Source organism: Acanthopagrus latus, chromosome 9 (genome assembly GCF_904848185.1).
Source record: "Acanthopagrus latus isolate v.2019 chromosome 9, fAcaLat1.1, whole genome shotgun sequence".
Taxonomy (NCBI): Eukaryota; Metazoa; Chordata; class Actinopteri; order Spariformes; family Sparidae; genus Acanthopagrus; species Acanthopagrus latus.
The window spans coordinates 30,232,123-30,248,852 of record NC_051047.1 but is presented as its reverse complement, the minus strand read 5'-3'; the positions used below and the strand labels follow the sequence as shown (position 1 = coordinate 30,248,852).

Genomic DNA, 16,730 nt, shown 5'->3' with positions numbered 1-16,730 from the left:
ATGACAGGAGTTCAGCTGTCGGATGATTGTGTCACAGCTGTGAGCCGGCAGCAGCTCAGGGTTTCAGTCGGCATGTCGTCTCTTCTGCTGTCCCATCAATAAAAAGCCATAGATTTACATGCTAATGTTAAGCAGGAATGCTAATGTCACCCATCTTAGTGTAGCGAGTTAGCACGCTAACGTGAGCTAATAATCAGTAAACAGCTGAGGCTGATGATGTCATCAGTTCTGCAGGTATTTGGTGTTGGACACATTAACATGTTGACCTGATGATGGTGCTGGTCGGGTCACTAACGTCTGCAGGATTCATCTGGTGGGGACCATAAATGAAAGTCGATCCACTGATTGATCGAGTCACAGTGTCAGACTGACTGTCGTCCCCGGAGCTACATGGCTAATGTGGCTAACAGTGCTGTTATCTTCTGGATGTGTGGAGTAAATGAACATGTTGACATTGTTGTTTTCTGTTTGTTTATTGTGTTGGTCTGGTCATATCTTCAAAGAGATTATATACACAAATTAGTACAAGAAGAAGATTTATCCAAAAAATGACACATTCAAAGACCCTCGAGGAAAAGACGTTAAGATCAGAGTGCGGCCCTGTAAGCTCGGCTCGCTTCCTCTTTTGTTTCCAACTTGTTTTAAAGCTAATGGAGAGCAGCTGCGTCCACACTCGTATCTTAAGATCGTGTTCAGTTGAGAAACACCAGGCGCAGTGTTATTAAGCTACAGCAGACACAATACAAAAACAACAAGTCTCCCTGGACTGATGAGTTTAAAGTGGTACAAAAGTCTTCTTTCTCCTGAAATCTGAGAGAAAGGCAAACTACATTTTCCCTTGTCTAAGAAAATAAATGCTCAGGCTATAGTTGCAGTTATTACTTTGATTAAAATAATTTACTTTAAGCTAATTATTTATGAAAAGACTCCAAGAAAACCCCGAACAGAAAAGTGGAAAAATACACAGACTTTCTTTGTTTTACAATCACGAATATTCAGCGAACAGCTTCACATTTCACTCGTGTCACTCACTCAAACTACCTGAAGTAAAGGACAGGAAACAGACAGGTGAGGGTTAACAACACACGTCTCACTGTACGCCAGTGACCTTAAGAGCAGCCGTGAGGACGACGACTCTTACGGCTCACAGATCAGTGTCTCCACCACGACCCTGCTCCCAAAGTGACGGATCTTGTGGCAGTTCAGAGCTTCACGCTTCTGCATACCTGCAGGACGACAGGAGGGACAGCAGAGACATCAGAGAGACATCAGAGGGACAGCAGAGAGACAGCAGAGAGACATCAGAGACATCAGAGAGACAGCAGAGACATCAGAGAGACAGCAGAGAGACATCAGAGGGACAGCAGAGACATCAGAGACATCAGAGAGACAGCAGAGACATCAGAGGGACAGCAGAGACATCAGAGGGACAGCAGAGAGACATCAGAGGGACAGCAGAGAGACATCAGAGACATCAGAGACATCAGAGAGACAGCAGAGAGACATCAGAGAGACAGCAGAGACATCAGAGAGACAGCAGAGAGACAGCAGAGACATCAGAGAGACAGCAGAGACATCAGAGGGACAGCAGAGACATCAGAGACATCAGAGAGACAGCAGAGACATCAGAGGGACAGCAGAGACATCAGAGGGACAGCAGAGAGACATCAGAGGGACAGCAGAGAGACATCAGAGACATCAGAGACATCAGAGGGACAGCAGAGAGACATCAGAGGGACAGCAGAGAGACATCAGAGACATCAGAGACATCAGAGGGACAGCAGAGACATCAGAGGGACAGCAGAGAGACATCAGAGGGACAGCAGAGACATCAGAGGGACAGCAGAGAGACATCAGAGAGACAGCAGAGAGACATCAGAGACATCAGAGAGACAGCAGAGAGACATCAGAGGGACAGCAGAGAGACATCAGAGGGACAGCAGAGAGGGTTAACAAGCTGACTTCAGAGAGGAAACATTCCAGGAACAGGTGGACAGATTAGTACAGGTGAGAGTGACCCCAAGACACACTGAGGACACATCTGAGATCTGTTTGATCTGATCCACCAGTGAACCAGTAACGCCACATCACCAGACTCCATTAACAAATGTGGTGATTCTACGATGTGTTGAGTTAAATCAAACTTTATAACGTAGTGAAACTGTGTCTCTGACAGATTCTGACACATTGTGTCCTTGTTGTAAATTCAGCATTAAACCAGAAGCTGAAGTTGTTTGTCTCCTTGTAAAAAGTGTCAGTTTGTGGCAGCATGTCTGTACCAGCCTGTCTGCTTCTGTGTCTAAAGTGCTAAAGTCTTACCTGCCAACATTGATCAGCTGTTTGAACACACTGTTTACACTGATTTCACCATTTACACTCCATTTATGAAAGAAGAAACATGTTATTGATCTAAACATGTCACATGTTACAAAGACACTAAACAGGAACAATATAGGCGACTTCTTTGTCCCCGTGGAGAAAGTCCCCAGACTCCCTTAACAAATGTGTCAGTTTAGTGAGTTGTTGAGTTGGAGACACTTTATAAACTCTGTGAAACTCTGTCTCTGACTCATTCTGCATTATTTGGACCTTCTTGTTCATTCAGCAGATGTTCTACATGAACTTCTTTCTGTCTGTGAGTAGAAACATGGAGTCTGTTTGTCTCAGAGATGGACGTGTTTGTTCATACAGAGCAGGAAGTGACATCACAGGGTTTTGCATTCGCAGTCCCCCTCAGTCTGAATCCAGCTCACATGGACGTCATATTAGTTAAATAACGTACCCAGGATTCTGTCTCTGCGCTGCAACTTGTAGGTGTCTTTGCCGCGGCACAGGTTGTAGATGAAGTATCCCAGCTGGTCGACGTGCTCCAGACGCTCAGTCACAATCATCTCCTCGTGGATCAGGTACGACTGAGGCAGGTATGTACCAGCCTGGAGAGAGAGAGGAACACAGGAACACATCAGGCATCAGATAATAAGATTATGAATCATTAATAGTGAATCATTCAGACTCTGGCTCAGTGTGCAATATGATGAAGTCTCAAAGCAACAGTGAACCAAAGCCAATGTATCTGTAGGGTGATCATAAAGACTGGATTAACTTCATGTGAAGTTTGTCAGGACAGAATCATAATCTGAGAAGTGTGTTACCTTGACGTTGACGAGCAGCTCCAGGAAGTCTCTGGGAGGCATGACGATGGAGGTGTTGAGCGGGATGACATAGCACTTGTTCAGACTCAGGTCCAGGTAGGCTGTCAGCTTCTGAGACACCACAAAAACACAAAGGACTTTAACTTTCTGAGAAATATAAGTATCTTTAATTCCTCGTTCATTTACTGAGAGCAGGGTCTTTATCCTGTTGTATTCAAACACATTGTTTCCACCAGCACATCACAGTCATACTCACATACTCAACAGTTCCTTCACATTTCTGCTTTTTAGCCTCCCAGGAAGATCTGCAGTTGATTTCACATTAAAAGTCTTTAATTCTGCCTGTTACTGGTATGCTTTTAATGTGGAGAATCCACAGGAAGTGATGAGTTTCATTGACAGCTGTCATCATATAATAAGATAATGTTCCACACAGACCTTCTGATCTCCTCTTATCAAGACGCTGTATCTATATCACAATAAATCTATTGATCCCTCAGCTCATTATTGATTCAGACAGGAAACAGCTGAGCATCTGTGATGTCAGTCTGGGGCGGAGCTTGGTCTCACCCTCTGGAAGTCGTGGACGATGTCGGCGGGGTCTCCGTCATCGAACTCGGGCACGGGGACATTGATGAGCTCGACTTGCTCGTCCTCCAGCACCCGGATCCTCTCCTCCAGCTGACGCAGGGGGAACTGGTTGGGCAGCTCCACCTCCACCTGCAGACCAGTTCAGCCAGTTAACAGCTACACTCAGTCAGCTACACTCAGTCAACTACACTCAGTCGGCTACACTCAGTCAACTACACTCAGTCAACTACACTCAGTCGGCTACACTCAGTCAACTACACTCAGTCAACTACACTCAGTCGGCTACACTCAGTCAACTACACTCAGTCAACTACACTCAGTCGGCTACACTCAGTCAACTACACTCAGTCGGCAACACTCAGTCAACTGCACTCAGTCGGCTACACTCAGTCAACTACACTCAGTCGGCTACACTCAGTCGGCTACACTCAGTCAACTACACTCAGTCGGCTACACTCAGTCAACTACACTCAGTCGGCTACACTCAGTCGGCTACACTCAGTCAACTACACTCAGTCGGCAACACTCAGTCAACTGCACTCAGTCGGCTACACTCAGTCGGCTACACTCAGTCGGCTACACTCAGTCAACTACACTCAGTCGGCTACACTCAGTCAACTACACTCAGTCGGCTACACTCAGTCGGCTACACTCAGTCAACTACACTCAGTCAACTACACTCAGTCAACTACACTCAGTCGGCTACACTCAGTCGGCTACACTCAGTCGGCTACACTCAGTCGGCTACACTCAGTCGGCTACACTCAGTCGGCTACACTCAGTCGGCTACACTCAGTCGGCTACACTCAGTCGGCTACACTCAGTCAACTACACTCAGTCAACTACACTCAGTCGGCAACACTCAGTCGGCAACACTCAGTCAACTGCACTCAGTCGGCTGCACTCAGTCAACTACACTCAGTCGGCTACACTCAGTCGGCTACACTCAGTCGGCTACACTCAGTCGGCTACACTCAGTCGGCTACACTCAGTCGGCAACACTCAGTCAACTACACTCAGTCGGCTACACTCAGTCGGCTACACTCAGTCAGCTACACTCAGTCAACTACACTCAGTCAACTACACTCAGTCAACTACACTCAGTCGGCTACACTCAGTCAACTACACTCAGTCGGCTACACTCAGTCAACTACACTCAGTCAGCTACACTCAGTCAACTACACTCAGTCGGCTACACTCAGCAGCTACATGTCTTAACTCAACACGGATTAAGAATTTAATAAGAGACCAAAGTGATGTTTATCTGTGGAACAATCCAACGTATTAATGAATCAACTCGTTGTGTTTGGTCGTAGTTATTGTTGTGAGCTGTGCTAAGAGGATGTGATGTGGAAGAAAAAAAATGTTTGAAAATGGCCAATAAAACAATGTGTGAGGAGCATAACTTGATAAAAACACACAGATGAGAAAAGTGGTGAGTCTGAATCAATCAGTGTCTCAGTGTTATTGATTACTGATGATGTAATCTCTGATATCTGCTGAGTGTGAATCAAGTGTCAGTGTTGTTGTTCTTCCTCGTACCTCCTCTTCCTCCCGGATCATGAAGTCCTCCTCGCGGTAGTTAACCCCGCACACAAACACATGGCCCTCCTTCAGGGAACCACCACAGAACCAGGATGGAACCAGGAGAGAACCAGCAGATAAAACTAGTTAGAGTCTGTATCATTCGAGTAGAAAAGTACGCATTCCAATGTGTAATAACAACAACAACAACAACAATAATAATATAACAACAACAACAACAACAACAACAATACACCACCTGCTTTACACAGGAAAACATTTCAGAATACAATTCTATAAAATCTGAGAGGAAAACAGTAGAATGAGCTGAGGGAGTGAAACCATGAGCTCAGACGTGTCGCTGGACCGTCAGCTGGACAGTCAGCGTCTCTCAGGTCCAACTAAAGCTTTACTTTATTTCACTGCAGCTGAGGCTCTGGACTCTTACACCTCAGGTTCCACCTGTACAGTACAGACAGCCAGTTACTGGGTCACAAACACAAACTGTCAGCTGGCGGTGTTTTCGTCTGAGATCCTCCACAATAAAAGCCTTCCTGTCATGATGAACACTTTAACAACAGCAGCTATCCTTCATGTATCTATTTTCACTTCTTGGTCTCTAGTCAGTATAAACATGATGTCACTGAATGTCTCATTCTGTCTGAACAACTGTGAGCAGCCAGCTCTCCTGGGTTACCTGTACAGGTAGGAACATGAGTGCAGCTCTCAGCAGTCTACCTGCTCCAACATGTCCGCTCTCATTTTGTCCTGAAACTGTGATTTATATGTCAGATGTTCACGGCTCTGTTTCAGCCGACACTGTGAGAGGTGGAGTTCAACCAGCTGAAGCTGTCTTGACTTTATTAAAGTGTTCTTGTGGTCTTTACGGTTTGTTGAGAGAACACAAGTAGAATGTATTTGAATGTCAGAGGGCGAATGGAGGTTTAGCTCATGTTTTATTTCACTGTATCTGTTCTGCACACGACTTCCTGCGTCCCCTGTACTGAGGTGTCTAACTCCTCCTGGGTCGCCTACGTGAAGCCCTCAGTTCTTTAAACGCCTTCACGGTTTCCTTTAATATTTAATCAGCATCGGACACGTTACCTCTCCGTCCTCCCAGCCCTGCTGGGGCTGTCTGCTCACCTCCAGGATGTAGTAGCGGTACAGGTAGGCTCCTCCAACCACCACTCCAGACAACATGAGGGCCAGACCCAGGCACATGCACCAGCACCAGGCCCGGGACTGCTGACGCACCGGCAGTACTGCCTCCACATCCTGATGAAGAAGAAGAAGAAGATGTGAGGATGATCATTGATTCGGTGATCAGCAGTCATCAACAGGTTTCTTCTGATCTTTGCTATTTTTGTCAGCACAATTAAATGCTGCTGGTTGCCACTTTAATTATTTCTGTCACTGACATAGAAGCAATTTGTGTGTGTGTTCAGGGGTTCAGTATCTTGCTCAAGGACACTTTGGTATGCAGCTTGGAGGAGCTGGGATTCTAACCAACAACCTTCTGATTACTAGATGACCCGCTGAGCTACAGCCGCCTCCGTGTGTGTGTGTGTGTGTGTGTGTGTGTGTGTGTGTCCAGGTGGATAAATGAAGAACAAGTCTGGACTCGTCTGCTGATCAGAATTTGGTCTCAGACAAACTGAGTCCTTATCTGAAGATCTGTCTGGTTCTTTCACAAGTTTATAATGGAAGTTGAAGCTGAAGACAGAAGCTGTGGTTCCTCCCACACAAACACAACATCACACTTCACTTCAGATGATCTCCTCTAATGACAAACAAACCAGAGTAATCAACTACTTCAGTGTATAACTGACGCTCACATGTAATGTTCTCCAATAACACATTCATCAGTAAAGTAGGAAACAAGTGACGACACAAAGTTTAAGAGAGAATATGGAAACATAAATGTGCACTTGCTATATTCTTATTACTAGATAATCTCTTAGACAGTAAAAGTACAGCAGTGTCCTGTGAACCATTGTGAGGCTGACGAGCAGAACTGAGGCCATTTCACTCAATGTAATCACTGTGGAGAGCATCAGAACCGACCCAGTGACCCACTTACCTGTGACGGTGTTGTCTTACATCTTTACGAAGCATTTTGAATTTTCAGCTCTGGCTTTTCCACTCCTCTGCACACTGACATGATAATAATTGTTGGTAACGATGATTTTCAAAGTATGTGCACCACAGTTTTGAGGAGTGATTATTAGGGCCCGAGCAGGTCTCGACCTGCGAGATTACTGTTGTTTTTCAAATGATTACTAGAATTACCACCACGAGGTGGCGCTGTAATCAGTGCGTTTTGGTTTATAACTCACATATACTTCATCACATATTCAAAAACCTTACATCCACGTGTTCACTGAATTGTGCTGAATCTCATGATATAGGCCTTGAATGACATGAAACCCAGGTGACCACTTCCCCATGAGCTCCTGTGGCTCTGTGCAACAATTTGCCTGATGACCACAAGGTGGCGCACATATCTCCACATCGGTTGGGCGGATTGACACGAAACTTGGTATAATCATTGCCAATGCCCTCCGGAGGACGGCTGATGAAAGTGTTACCATTCTACCAACAGGTGGCGCTCTGGTCGCAGTCTTATTAGTGTCAATGGAGGTATGTAGGAAAATCTTCAAAACTCATCAACTTTCAACCTTCTTGTCTCTCATACTTTAGGCTACAGATACCATTTCAAACCTTTTGAAGAGTCAGAAGACCTTGAACTATCGGGCATGTATTCAGCTTTTTTTAATCTTTTACAGTTCTGAAATCATCACAGTTTTAGTTTTAAGGATTTTTAGCTCTTCTTCTCATTTTATAAAGGGTGTGTACTGCGTGAGCTAGAGTGTGTGACATCATCGCTAGAGTGTAGAACAGCTGGAAAAACTGGAGAAAAAATTCTCTTCAGTTTGATTTAGATCCCACATCTTTTACTTCTCATAGATAATATATACATAGAAATGTAGGAAATCTTATTGGCAGCTTTTCAGCTTTTTCAAATATTCATCTTTCTGCCTTTTCAGCTTCTTCATACATTCAGCTTTATGTTCAGCTGGAGAAACTCTTCAGCTATCAAAATGTTCAACTTCGTTAGCCCATTCAGCCTATTACTTTTCAGCCTTTCTGCCTTTTCAGATTTTGAAAAATTCCACCTTTTCTGCAAATTCTTGACCATTCAACCTTGCTAATGGATACAAACCTCTGTTTGTATCAGTAGAGTCACACAATGTACTCCTCTCACTATTTGTTTTTTATGTTCTTCTGATTTCAGCATACATTGTTTAATACCAGCAGGAGGAGCAAGCCACCAAATTATAACGGGAAAAAACTTCCTCAGCGGAAGGTGTTGCATGAAGAAGCCCCGACGTGCGTGGACTGCAAGGGCTCATTCATCGCTGCTTGAAGCTTTAATAATAATAATAACAATAACAATAATAATAATTATCATTATTATTTTTATTATTATTGAAAACTCCAATTAAAACATGCTTTTAACAGGTGGGACAGACACCAAACTGTCCTGTTGGACCATCAGAAGATCAACTGGGTGAAAGAACATCTGCTTCTCTGATTAAAGTCAACGATTAAAGTACAATGTAATGTGAGAGGTCAACTATGACTCCCACAATGAATTTTGGTATAAACTGTCCAATCACAGAAGTTTAAATTCTATGGATTGATTGATGGAGGAGGAGGCTTCCTCCATGTACCAGCAGCTTCGCTCCACGTCGCCACAGCTGCCGACTTCTGACTTCATGTTGGTTATTATCTTTTGTTTTCCCACAATGCTTCACTTCAAAACAGACTTCCTGCTCTTCTTCCTGTGTGGTCAAACCAACGGTCCACAAACTGAAAATATCTGCAATCACTTCTGTTCTCATCAATAACACTTGCAGCACAATATGTCATGAACTCGGACGGCTCCGTTATCTTCACGTCAAACGTCTGCAGATAAACACACAATGTAATAAAAACAACATTCAGATGAAGGAGTAAAAGAAAGTTTCAGTCAGCGTCTCCTGGACAGTTATGTTGGTTACAGGAGGAAATGGGCTGTTTCTGACCTCGCTGCAGTTTACTGACAAACTCAAGCCAACCACTATTTTTTCTGAGAAAGAGGAGGAAAGTTCAGAAAAGAGGAACCAAAGAACAACGGTTAGAGACTAAACTTGAGAATAAAGAGGAAGTGAAGCGTGAAGACAAATGCGCTGAGCCAGCAGCTACCAGTCCTGCTGATGGACATTAGAGAGACGTGTCCTCAGGCTTTTGTCCTTCAGGTCGTCTTGACTGATTTGTTCCTGTCACTCACACAGCTGAAGATGTCCAGCAGAGAAAAGAGGAAGTGAAGATGAAACGACAGAGAGAAGAAGAGGATGTTTTCAGAAGACTCACTGTGGCCCTGAGTCTGGTCTGTCAGGCAGGAGGTGGACAGACACAGTTCAGAACCACTGAACTGAACTCTGCATGAGACCCAATGAAAAGACCCAGTCAGGTTTTAATCCTGTACAGGCTGTAAAGTCCATCCTCACCAATTAGACTCTAAACTACCAACTAATTATCAAAATAGTTGCCAACTGATTAATAACTGATAACTACAATGTATTGATGAACTAACTGAGCCACAGGACTGGAGATTATGTCATCACCCTGACACTGAGGCGCCTCCGATGCTTCATGCTAGCATGACTTTACTCACTGCTGCCCTCCATCTTACTGACCATCAACTTACAAATCAAAGGGGGAACAGGTGAAGCAGAGCAGGTGATGCAGTTCACCTGCTGGAGCAGTGTGTGTGTGTGTGTGTGTGTGGGGGTGTGTGTGTGTGTGTGTGTGTGTGTGTGTGTGTGTGTGTGTGTGGGTGTGGGTGTGTGTGTGTGTGTGTGTGTGTGTGTGTGTGTGTGTGTGTGTGTGATCACATTAAGTCAGCTACAACACAGCAACACGTCCCAGCTGATGAGGTTCTGGTGGATCCTCACATGGTGTGTGTTTGTCTGGGGCATCAGAATCAATATCCTGGTTGTTTATTATATTTGTGATCAGTTGATGTGAATCAGCAGACAGCAGATCAGCTGATCCACAGAGGTTCAGGTTCACAACATGACGTCACACACAGCCCGTCTGGATGCAACCTCACACAGGTGAGCATCAGACAGGTGAGCATCAGAGTTCAGGACAGAGTTTAGTTTCAGTGTGAAACTTCATCCTCAGCTATCTGAAGGCAGCAGATGACTAAAAGCTTCACTGAACATCTGAGTTTTACCTGCACATTCAGTATTAAAGGAACAGTTCACCCTCAACTTAAAACTCAGTCCTCCTCTCCTCCTCCTGATGATATAAAGTCCTCCTCTCCTCCTCCTGATGATATAAAGTCCTCCTCTCCTCCTGATGATATAAAGTCCTCCTCTCCTCCTCCTGAGGATATAAAGTCCTCCTCTCCTCCTCTTGATGATATAAAGTCCTCCTCTCCTCCTGATGATATAAAGTCCTCCTCTCCTCCTCCTGATGATATAAAGTCCTCCTCTCCTCCTCCTGAGGATATAAAGTCCTCCTCTCCTCCTCCTGAGGATATAAAGTCCTCCTCTCCTCCTCCTGATGATATAAAGTCCTCCTCTCCTCCTGATGATATAAAGTCCTCCTCTCCTCCTCCTGAGGATATAAAGTCCTCCTCTCCTCCTCTTGATGATATAAAGTCCTCCTCTCCTCCTGATGATATAAAGTCCTCCTCTCCTCCTCCTGATGATATAAAGTCCTCCTCTCCTCCTCCTGAGGATATAAAGTCCTCCTCTCCTCCTCCTGATGATATAAAGTCCTCCTCTCCTCCTCCTGAGGATATAAAGTCCTCCTCTCCTCTTCCTGTCAGGTGAAGTGTGGTAGTCCACAGAACGGTTCTGGAGCTTCACAGTAAAACAGATCTGCAGCGTTCTGCTGAACACCTGAAGCAGCTGAGACCTGATTTGAAACCTCAGATGTCTCCATCCTTGATCACACTATGGAACTGTTCAGTCTCTAATCTGTCAGGTCTGTCTATCTGCTGTCAGCGAGCAGAGGGTGGATGATGGGGGTGGTGTTTAGGTGGAGTATGTGTGTCTGTCTGTTAATCCTCCTCCTTGTAGAGTTTTATCGGTCGGCTCTCAGCAGGAGGCAGCTAAAGCTCAGAGGATGAGTCTCAATCTAACTGATTAACTGTAATCCTGTCCAACAGTCTGAGGGGACGCAGAGAGACCAGAGACCAGGACGGGGCTCTGCTGTAATCTGATTACTCCACGTATCTGAAGCCACAATGATGAAAAGAGCAAACTGAAGTCAGAGACATTTACATGTATGTCCATCAGCTGCTGACAGTGTGAGGCTGTCAGGCACACAACAGCTCATGTTCTCCATCTTCAAGCACGAAAAGACGTCTGCAGACTGACCACCTGTCCACCTGTCCACCTGTCCACTGACACACGATGAAGACATAAAGACAACCGCAACGTTCTTACAGTTAATAACTGAACCGTGAGGACGTTCAGGATTCTGGACCGACTGTGATAATCAATAGTTTCGGCTGTAATCTAAACGCAGAGCAGACGTAGTTTACACACCAGGCGGACGCTGGCTGAGGAGGGATGTATAGAAAAACAAGAAGAATCCGGACCTGGTCTCAGTTCACCATCACCAGGAGAGTCCATTTACCGCGTGTGTCCGACTCCAGCAGGAGGTGATATGAACCTCTTCAGCTCGTTGCTAACGGACCTTCATCCGTCAGCGTCAACGCCGCCACACTAAACAAGTTACCAAGGCAACGGGCTGCCAACAGCGAGAACATGGATGACTTTTGGTGCTGTACATTACACAATATCTATTGTGTTAGTAGTAGTTGTCTTCTCAGCGTCCAGCTCCGGATGAATGACATGGACGACTCCCGGGTCAGCGCCTGGTGTGAGGACTGTGGTTCATGTGCAGAACGCTGATGTCAGCTCAGGTCCGACTGACACGTACATGTGAAAGAGTCGATCGACTTCCAACCACATTATCTCAGTGTTAGTGGACTTTGAAGAGTCGGATTTAGTTCAGTCCTCATGTGAACATGCTGAGAATTATCTACATTGTTGATTAATCTTTAAAACATTTTCCTCAACTAATGGATCAGTGCTGGTTCTGTTACATTTAACATTTCAGGAACCATATTAAAGAGTTGATGAATAAAGAAGCAGACAGTCAGCTGAAGAGTCTCAGAGTGCACACATCCATGTTGTGATCTCAGAAACAGCTCCTTCCTGTTTCTGGTTCACAGTCAGTCACTCAGACCACTTCCTGTTTCAATAAAACCACTTTACAGCTGCACTTCACCGACAACAACGTGTTCATGGACTCTTCATCTCTACAGTCGCTGGTTCAGTTCAGCTTCAGACACGTGATGAGCTTCACTTTATATTATATAATGTTTAAAGACAAAACATCAGTCTGACTTCTGATAATGAACCATGTCTGGATGAAGATCAGGTAACGTGTCATACTGATGCTGCTCTGGACCAATCAGGCTCCAGTACTGTGTGTCATCATCACAGTCAAACATGATGAAGCAGTTTGTCGCCTGAGTCCAGTGTGTTGTTCTGATGTTAGTGTCTTTACACAATGATGTTATACTAATTATCATTATGAACATGAAACGTACAAACACTTCTAATAAAGTGCTGAACCTCAGGAAGACGTTCCTCTGAAACAGCTGAAGTTCGGTGTAAACTGACTTTAATGAGCAACACTGACACCTGGCATCATGTAACAGCACCTGAAGGCTCACCTGCAGCCTGACCAGGCCTCAGTACAGCACAGTGATGCGTTCATGTGCCAAAAGCTCAGCTCAGGTGTTCCATGTGTTCACATTAGGTTCAGCTGTCTGCTGCTTAATTTCACTGTTTTCTCTAGGAAGTTCTGCACAGGATCCTGTCAGGCCCAATGAGTTGATTCAACAAATGGACATCAGTGTGATAATCATCTACTTTATATTCTGATGAAACTATTGATAAATGAAGGTCTAAACTAATCACGTGTAGATCAGTTTAAAGGGTCCAAGGTTTTGTCAATTTTTTCTTCATGTTGTGATTAAGATAAGAAGAATTACTCAGATACTGTGTTGTTAATACTTGTGACATTTTATACTAAACCATTGATCAAATACTGGTGAATATGAATCTACACACTGAACTGTGAAGGTTTATTCATGTTGAGAAATGAAAGAATCAGAGCTGATTACTAAGTGTAAGTGATTAAATATGAGCTTCATTCAGCAAACTGAACCACATGATCAGTGTCAGTCTGACCGGGCGTCTCTCAGTTTGCGTCCTGAGCTTTAGGATGACCACGGCTCACTCAGTTATTCCTGTAGAGGCTAAACGGAGCTGCAGACGTGATTAGACCGAGTGTTGAGCCTGATCTATTTTCTCTGACTGTGATCATCTCACACCGAGGCTTTCCATCACCGCTTCTCTTCTGTGAACACACACAGGCTGCAGACGATGCAGCAGGTTCATTAACGTTGTTTCTCCTAAATCATCACATCAAACTGTTATTAAACTGAACAGAACCAGAAACACAGAGAACTTTGAGGTCGGCAGCTAAAACCACTGAGTCCAGGCTGATTCACTGTGAGACCAGGAAGAAAAGAACAAGTGAGAGCTGAAAGGCTCTTTAGTCACCAAGTCTATCGACACTAAAATAATATAATGCTTATCATCAGCTCATGTTAGTGGATCCAGCTCCTCACAGCAGGGTCTGTTTGTCCCAGGCAACAAGAAGTTGTTTCTGACAGTTTACAGGCTAAAGATTAAAAAGAAGACCAGCAGAAATGTAACTTTTTTCTTTCAAAGGTCGGAACCAGCTGACTTCACTGTAAGCAGCTGAATGCATCACGCTGCAAAACCAGCCAGCAGCACCTTTACAGGCTGAGGCTCAGGTGACAGAGGAGGCTCCTCCTCCTCCTCCTCATCATCATCATCATCATCATCAGCCTGAGACGAGATGAACAAGCTGACAGAGCTGAAATATTGTGAAAGCGATTCATGTGCTCACAGATCTTCAGCTTCATGACTTCAGGATCAGTTTTCTGAGAAGAAGACAACTGTGTTTCCTGACACACACTGCTTGTTATCATCTTCATCGTTTCACACCTTCACCTTTAAACCTTATTACCTGATGACACATCGCAACATATCAAATAAAATGCAGACGATTTGAGCAGCTGTGACACAACAGGAAGACATTTATAACAACATGTTATGTGCTGCAGAGATTAGAATAAATGTCTGTTTCTTTTACTCTGAATGTGTCCATTGAGAGGAATCTCAGAGAGGACCGAGGGGTGAAACACAGCAGAGGCCCGGGACTCAACCAGGGCCGGGACTCAACCCGGGCCGGGACTCCAACCAGGGCCTGGACTCAACCAGGGCCGGGACTCAACCAGGGCCGGGACTCAACCCGGGCCGGGACTCCAACCAGGGCCTGGACTCAACCAGGGCCGGGACTCAACCAGGGCCGGGACTCAACCCGGGCCGGGACTCCAACCAGGGCCGGGACTCAACCCGGGCCGGGACTCCAACCAGGGCCGGGACTCCAACCCGGGCCGGGACTCCAACCAGGGCCGGGACGCCAACCCGGGCCGGGACGCCAACCCGGGCCGGGACGCCAACCTGGGTTACTACAGCGAGGACGAAGCCTCTGGACGTGGGCGCTGCTCTACCAACCAAGCTCATGGAAGCCAAACATGAATAAATGGTGATGTGAATCAGAAACTAGTGTTTCCCACACACTGACGGTGTGCAACAGAATCAAGACCGACCGCCACACTTTGAGTTTTTAGGGTTTTGTAACACTTCTTAAAGACACATCATATCCATTCAGCTGCGTCTCTGCTCGTCCTCTGATGAGTCTGATAGATACTTTATCACATGGATCCCTGATCAATAAGGAGATGTGGGATTTATTACAAGAGCCACAATCACAAATTTGAAATTCATCACTGTATAATATAATCATAATATATAATTACATGAACTTCACTTTATATATATAAGGAGTGATTAAACACGTCAGGGTTCATGTTACATAAGTTACTTCACTTGAGTCTTTCCATCTGAAGTTACTTTCTATTGTACTCCACTACATGTCAGATGTTACATGTCTGTATTAATTCATTTAATCACAGCCGGTAATTTAATTAATCATGATCATTGCTGCTGCTGTGTCATAAAGGAGTTCTGGTTCTGGTTCTGAACATGAGAGAGAAACTTTACTTTCAACTTCTGGAATCAAACTAGATGAAAGTGTAACACGTTGTTTTCTGATGATTGATTATTGATTGGTTGTGACAGAGGCTTCAGCGTCATGTGTGATCTGTGACGTCACACTGTGTGCATTAGATTAGATCGAGTGTAAACTACAAACAAAGATCGTTTAACTGCGACCAGACGCTGACACACAAAGTTAACTACAAACTGGGAGTAACAATATTAGAGAAACACATGAGAAGTGTTCAGATAAATGTTACAGATTAACTGGACGAACGTATAAAGTGTTAAATATGTAGTTTATCAGATTAATCCCACATTAACCTTCCGGGCAAACAAACCGCCGAATTATATGACTAACATTTCCACAACCCATTAAACTGAAAGTTAAAGTTGTTCCGCTGCAGTGTGTCACACGTCACGTCTCAGCTGTAGTTAAACCACTTTACAGGAACTCGATCACCATAAAACAAACTGCGTGATCTCACCGAGCTCAAGCTAACTGTTAGCTCCGTTAGCCATTTTCTACTCACTTTGTCCTCCTCGGTCAGAAGAGTTTCCGCGTCCTTTTTCACATCTTTCTGTCCCAGAGCCGAGTTAAAAGAAACCTTCACCATCCTGTAAGAGACGCTGACAAAATACAAACTGTGAAAAACACGAAGAAAAGTCCGTAAAACGACGAAAACAGAGTAAAATCGCTCCGAAGTGAAGAGTTCGCACTTCTCTCCGGCCAAGTCTGATCTGTTGTGATAACAGCGAGGTCAAGCTGGCGACGCCGCGACGACACTTCCGGTTTATGTTAAAAGTAAAAGCATCACTGGCAACATTTCCTGTAAGCGATATGGCGTTAATAAACCGTTGAACAACATCTTCAGTTGAGGTTTGAAATGTATAACTTGACCAAAGATTATTGAATGCAAACGTTAAATAGTTCATATAGAATTATAAAATTGCATAGAAAAGAACCGGAAGAGTTTTCATCAAAGTTTATTTTCATTTTCCTTCAAGTGACAGAAACGAGGAAGTGTCCTGACAGTGGGTCAACGGTAGAGGTAAGATCGGGCCTAAAAAATCCAGCCCGACCCGACCCAGGCCCGCAGGCATTAAAGCCCGACCCAGCCCGAGCCCGACCAATTAACTTGATTTGCAGGCCCGAGCCCGAAGCAAACCCGAA

At 44.8% G+C, this 16,730-nt stretch overlaps 1 protein-coding gene across 2 annotated transcripts; it reads right to left on the bottom strand.

Annotated features, from left to right (window-relative positions):
* Positions 1–454: 454 nt before the first annotated feature.
* LOC119026025 (integral membrane protein 2B-like) lies at positions 455–16,317 on the bottom strand. Of its 2 annotated transcripts, none has more exons than XM_037110099.1 (7): positions 16,090–16,317; positions 6,372–6,542; positions 5,286–5,354; positions 3,723–3,872; positions 3,153–3,263; positions 2,783–2,933; positions 455–1,226 (listed from the first exon to the last, which is right to left on the bottom strand). In XM_037110099.1, exons 1-7 carry the CDS (start codon positions 16,171–16,173, stop codon positions 1,138–1,140), a joined length of 825 nt encoding a protein of 274 aa, XP_036965994.1. In that variant the 5' UTR covers positions 16,174–16,317; the 3' UTR covers positions 455–1,137. The 2 variants fall into 2 exon arrangements, with proteins under 2 accessions (XP_036965994.1, XP_036965995.1); XM_037110100.1 differs by having other exon boundaries at positions 6,411–6,542; positions 16,090–16,314.
* Between the last annotated feature and the right edge of the window lie 413 nt (positions 16,318–16,730).

Bases quoted from the DNA above. Each gene is read 5' to 3' on its own strand.
- LOC119026025 (XM_037110099.1), bottom strand. From the start codon at position 16,173: ATGGTGAAGGTTTCTTTTAACTCGGCTCTGGGACAGAAAGATGTGAAA. The intron at 3,873-5,285 runs GTACGAGGAAGA...ACTGGTCTGCAG, and splicing joins TGATCCGGGAGGAAGAGGAG to GTGGAGGTGGAGCTGCCCAA. The intron at 1,227-2,782 runs GTACGTTATTTA...GTCGTCCTGCAG, and splicing joins GCGCAGAGACAGAATCCTGG to GTATGCAGAAGCGTGAAGCT.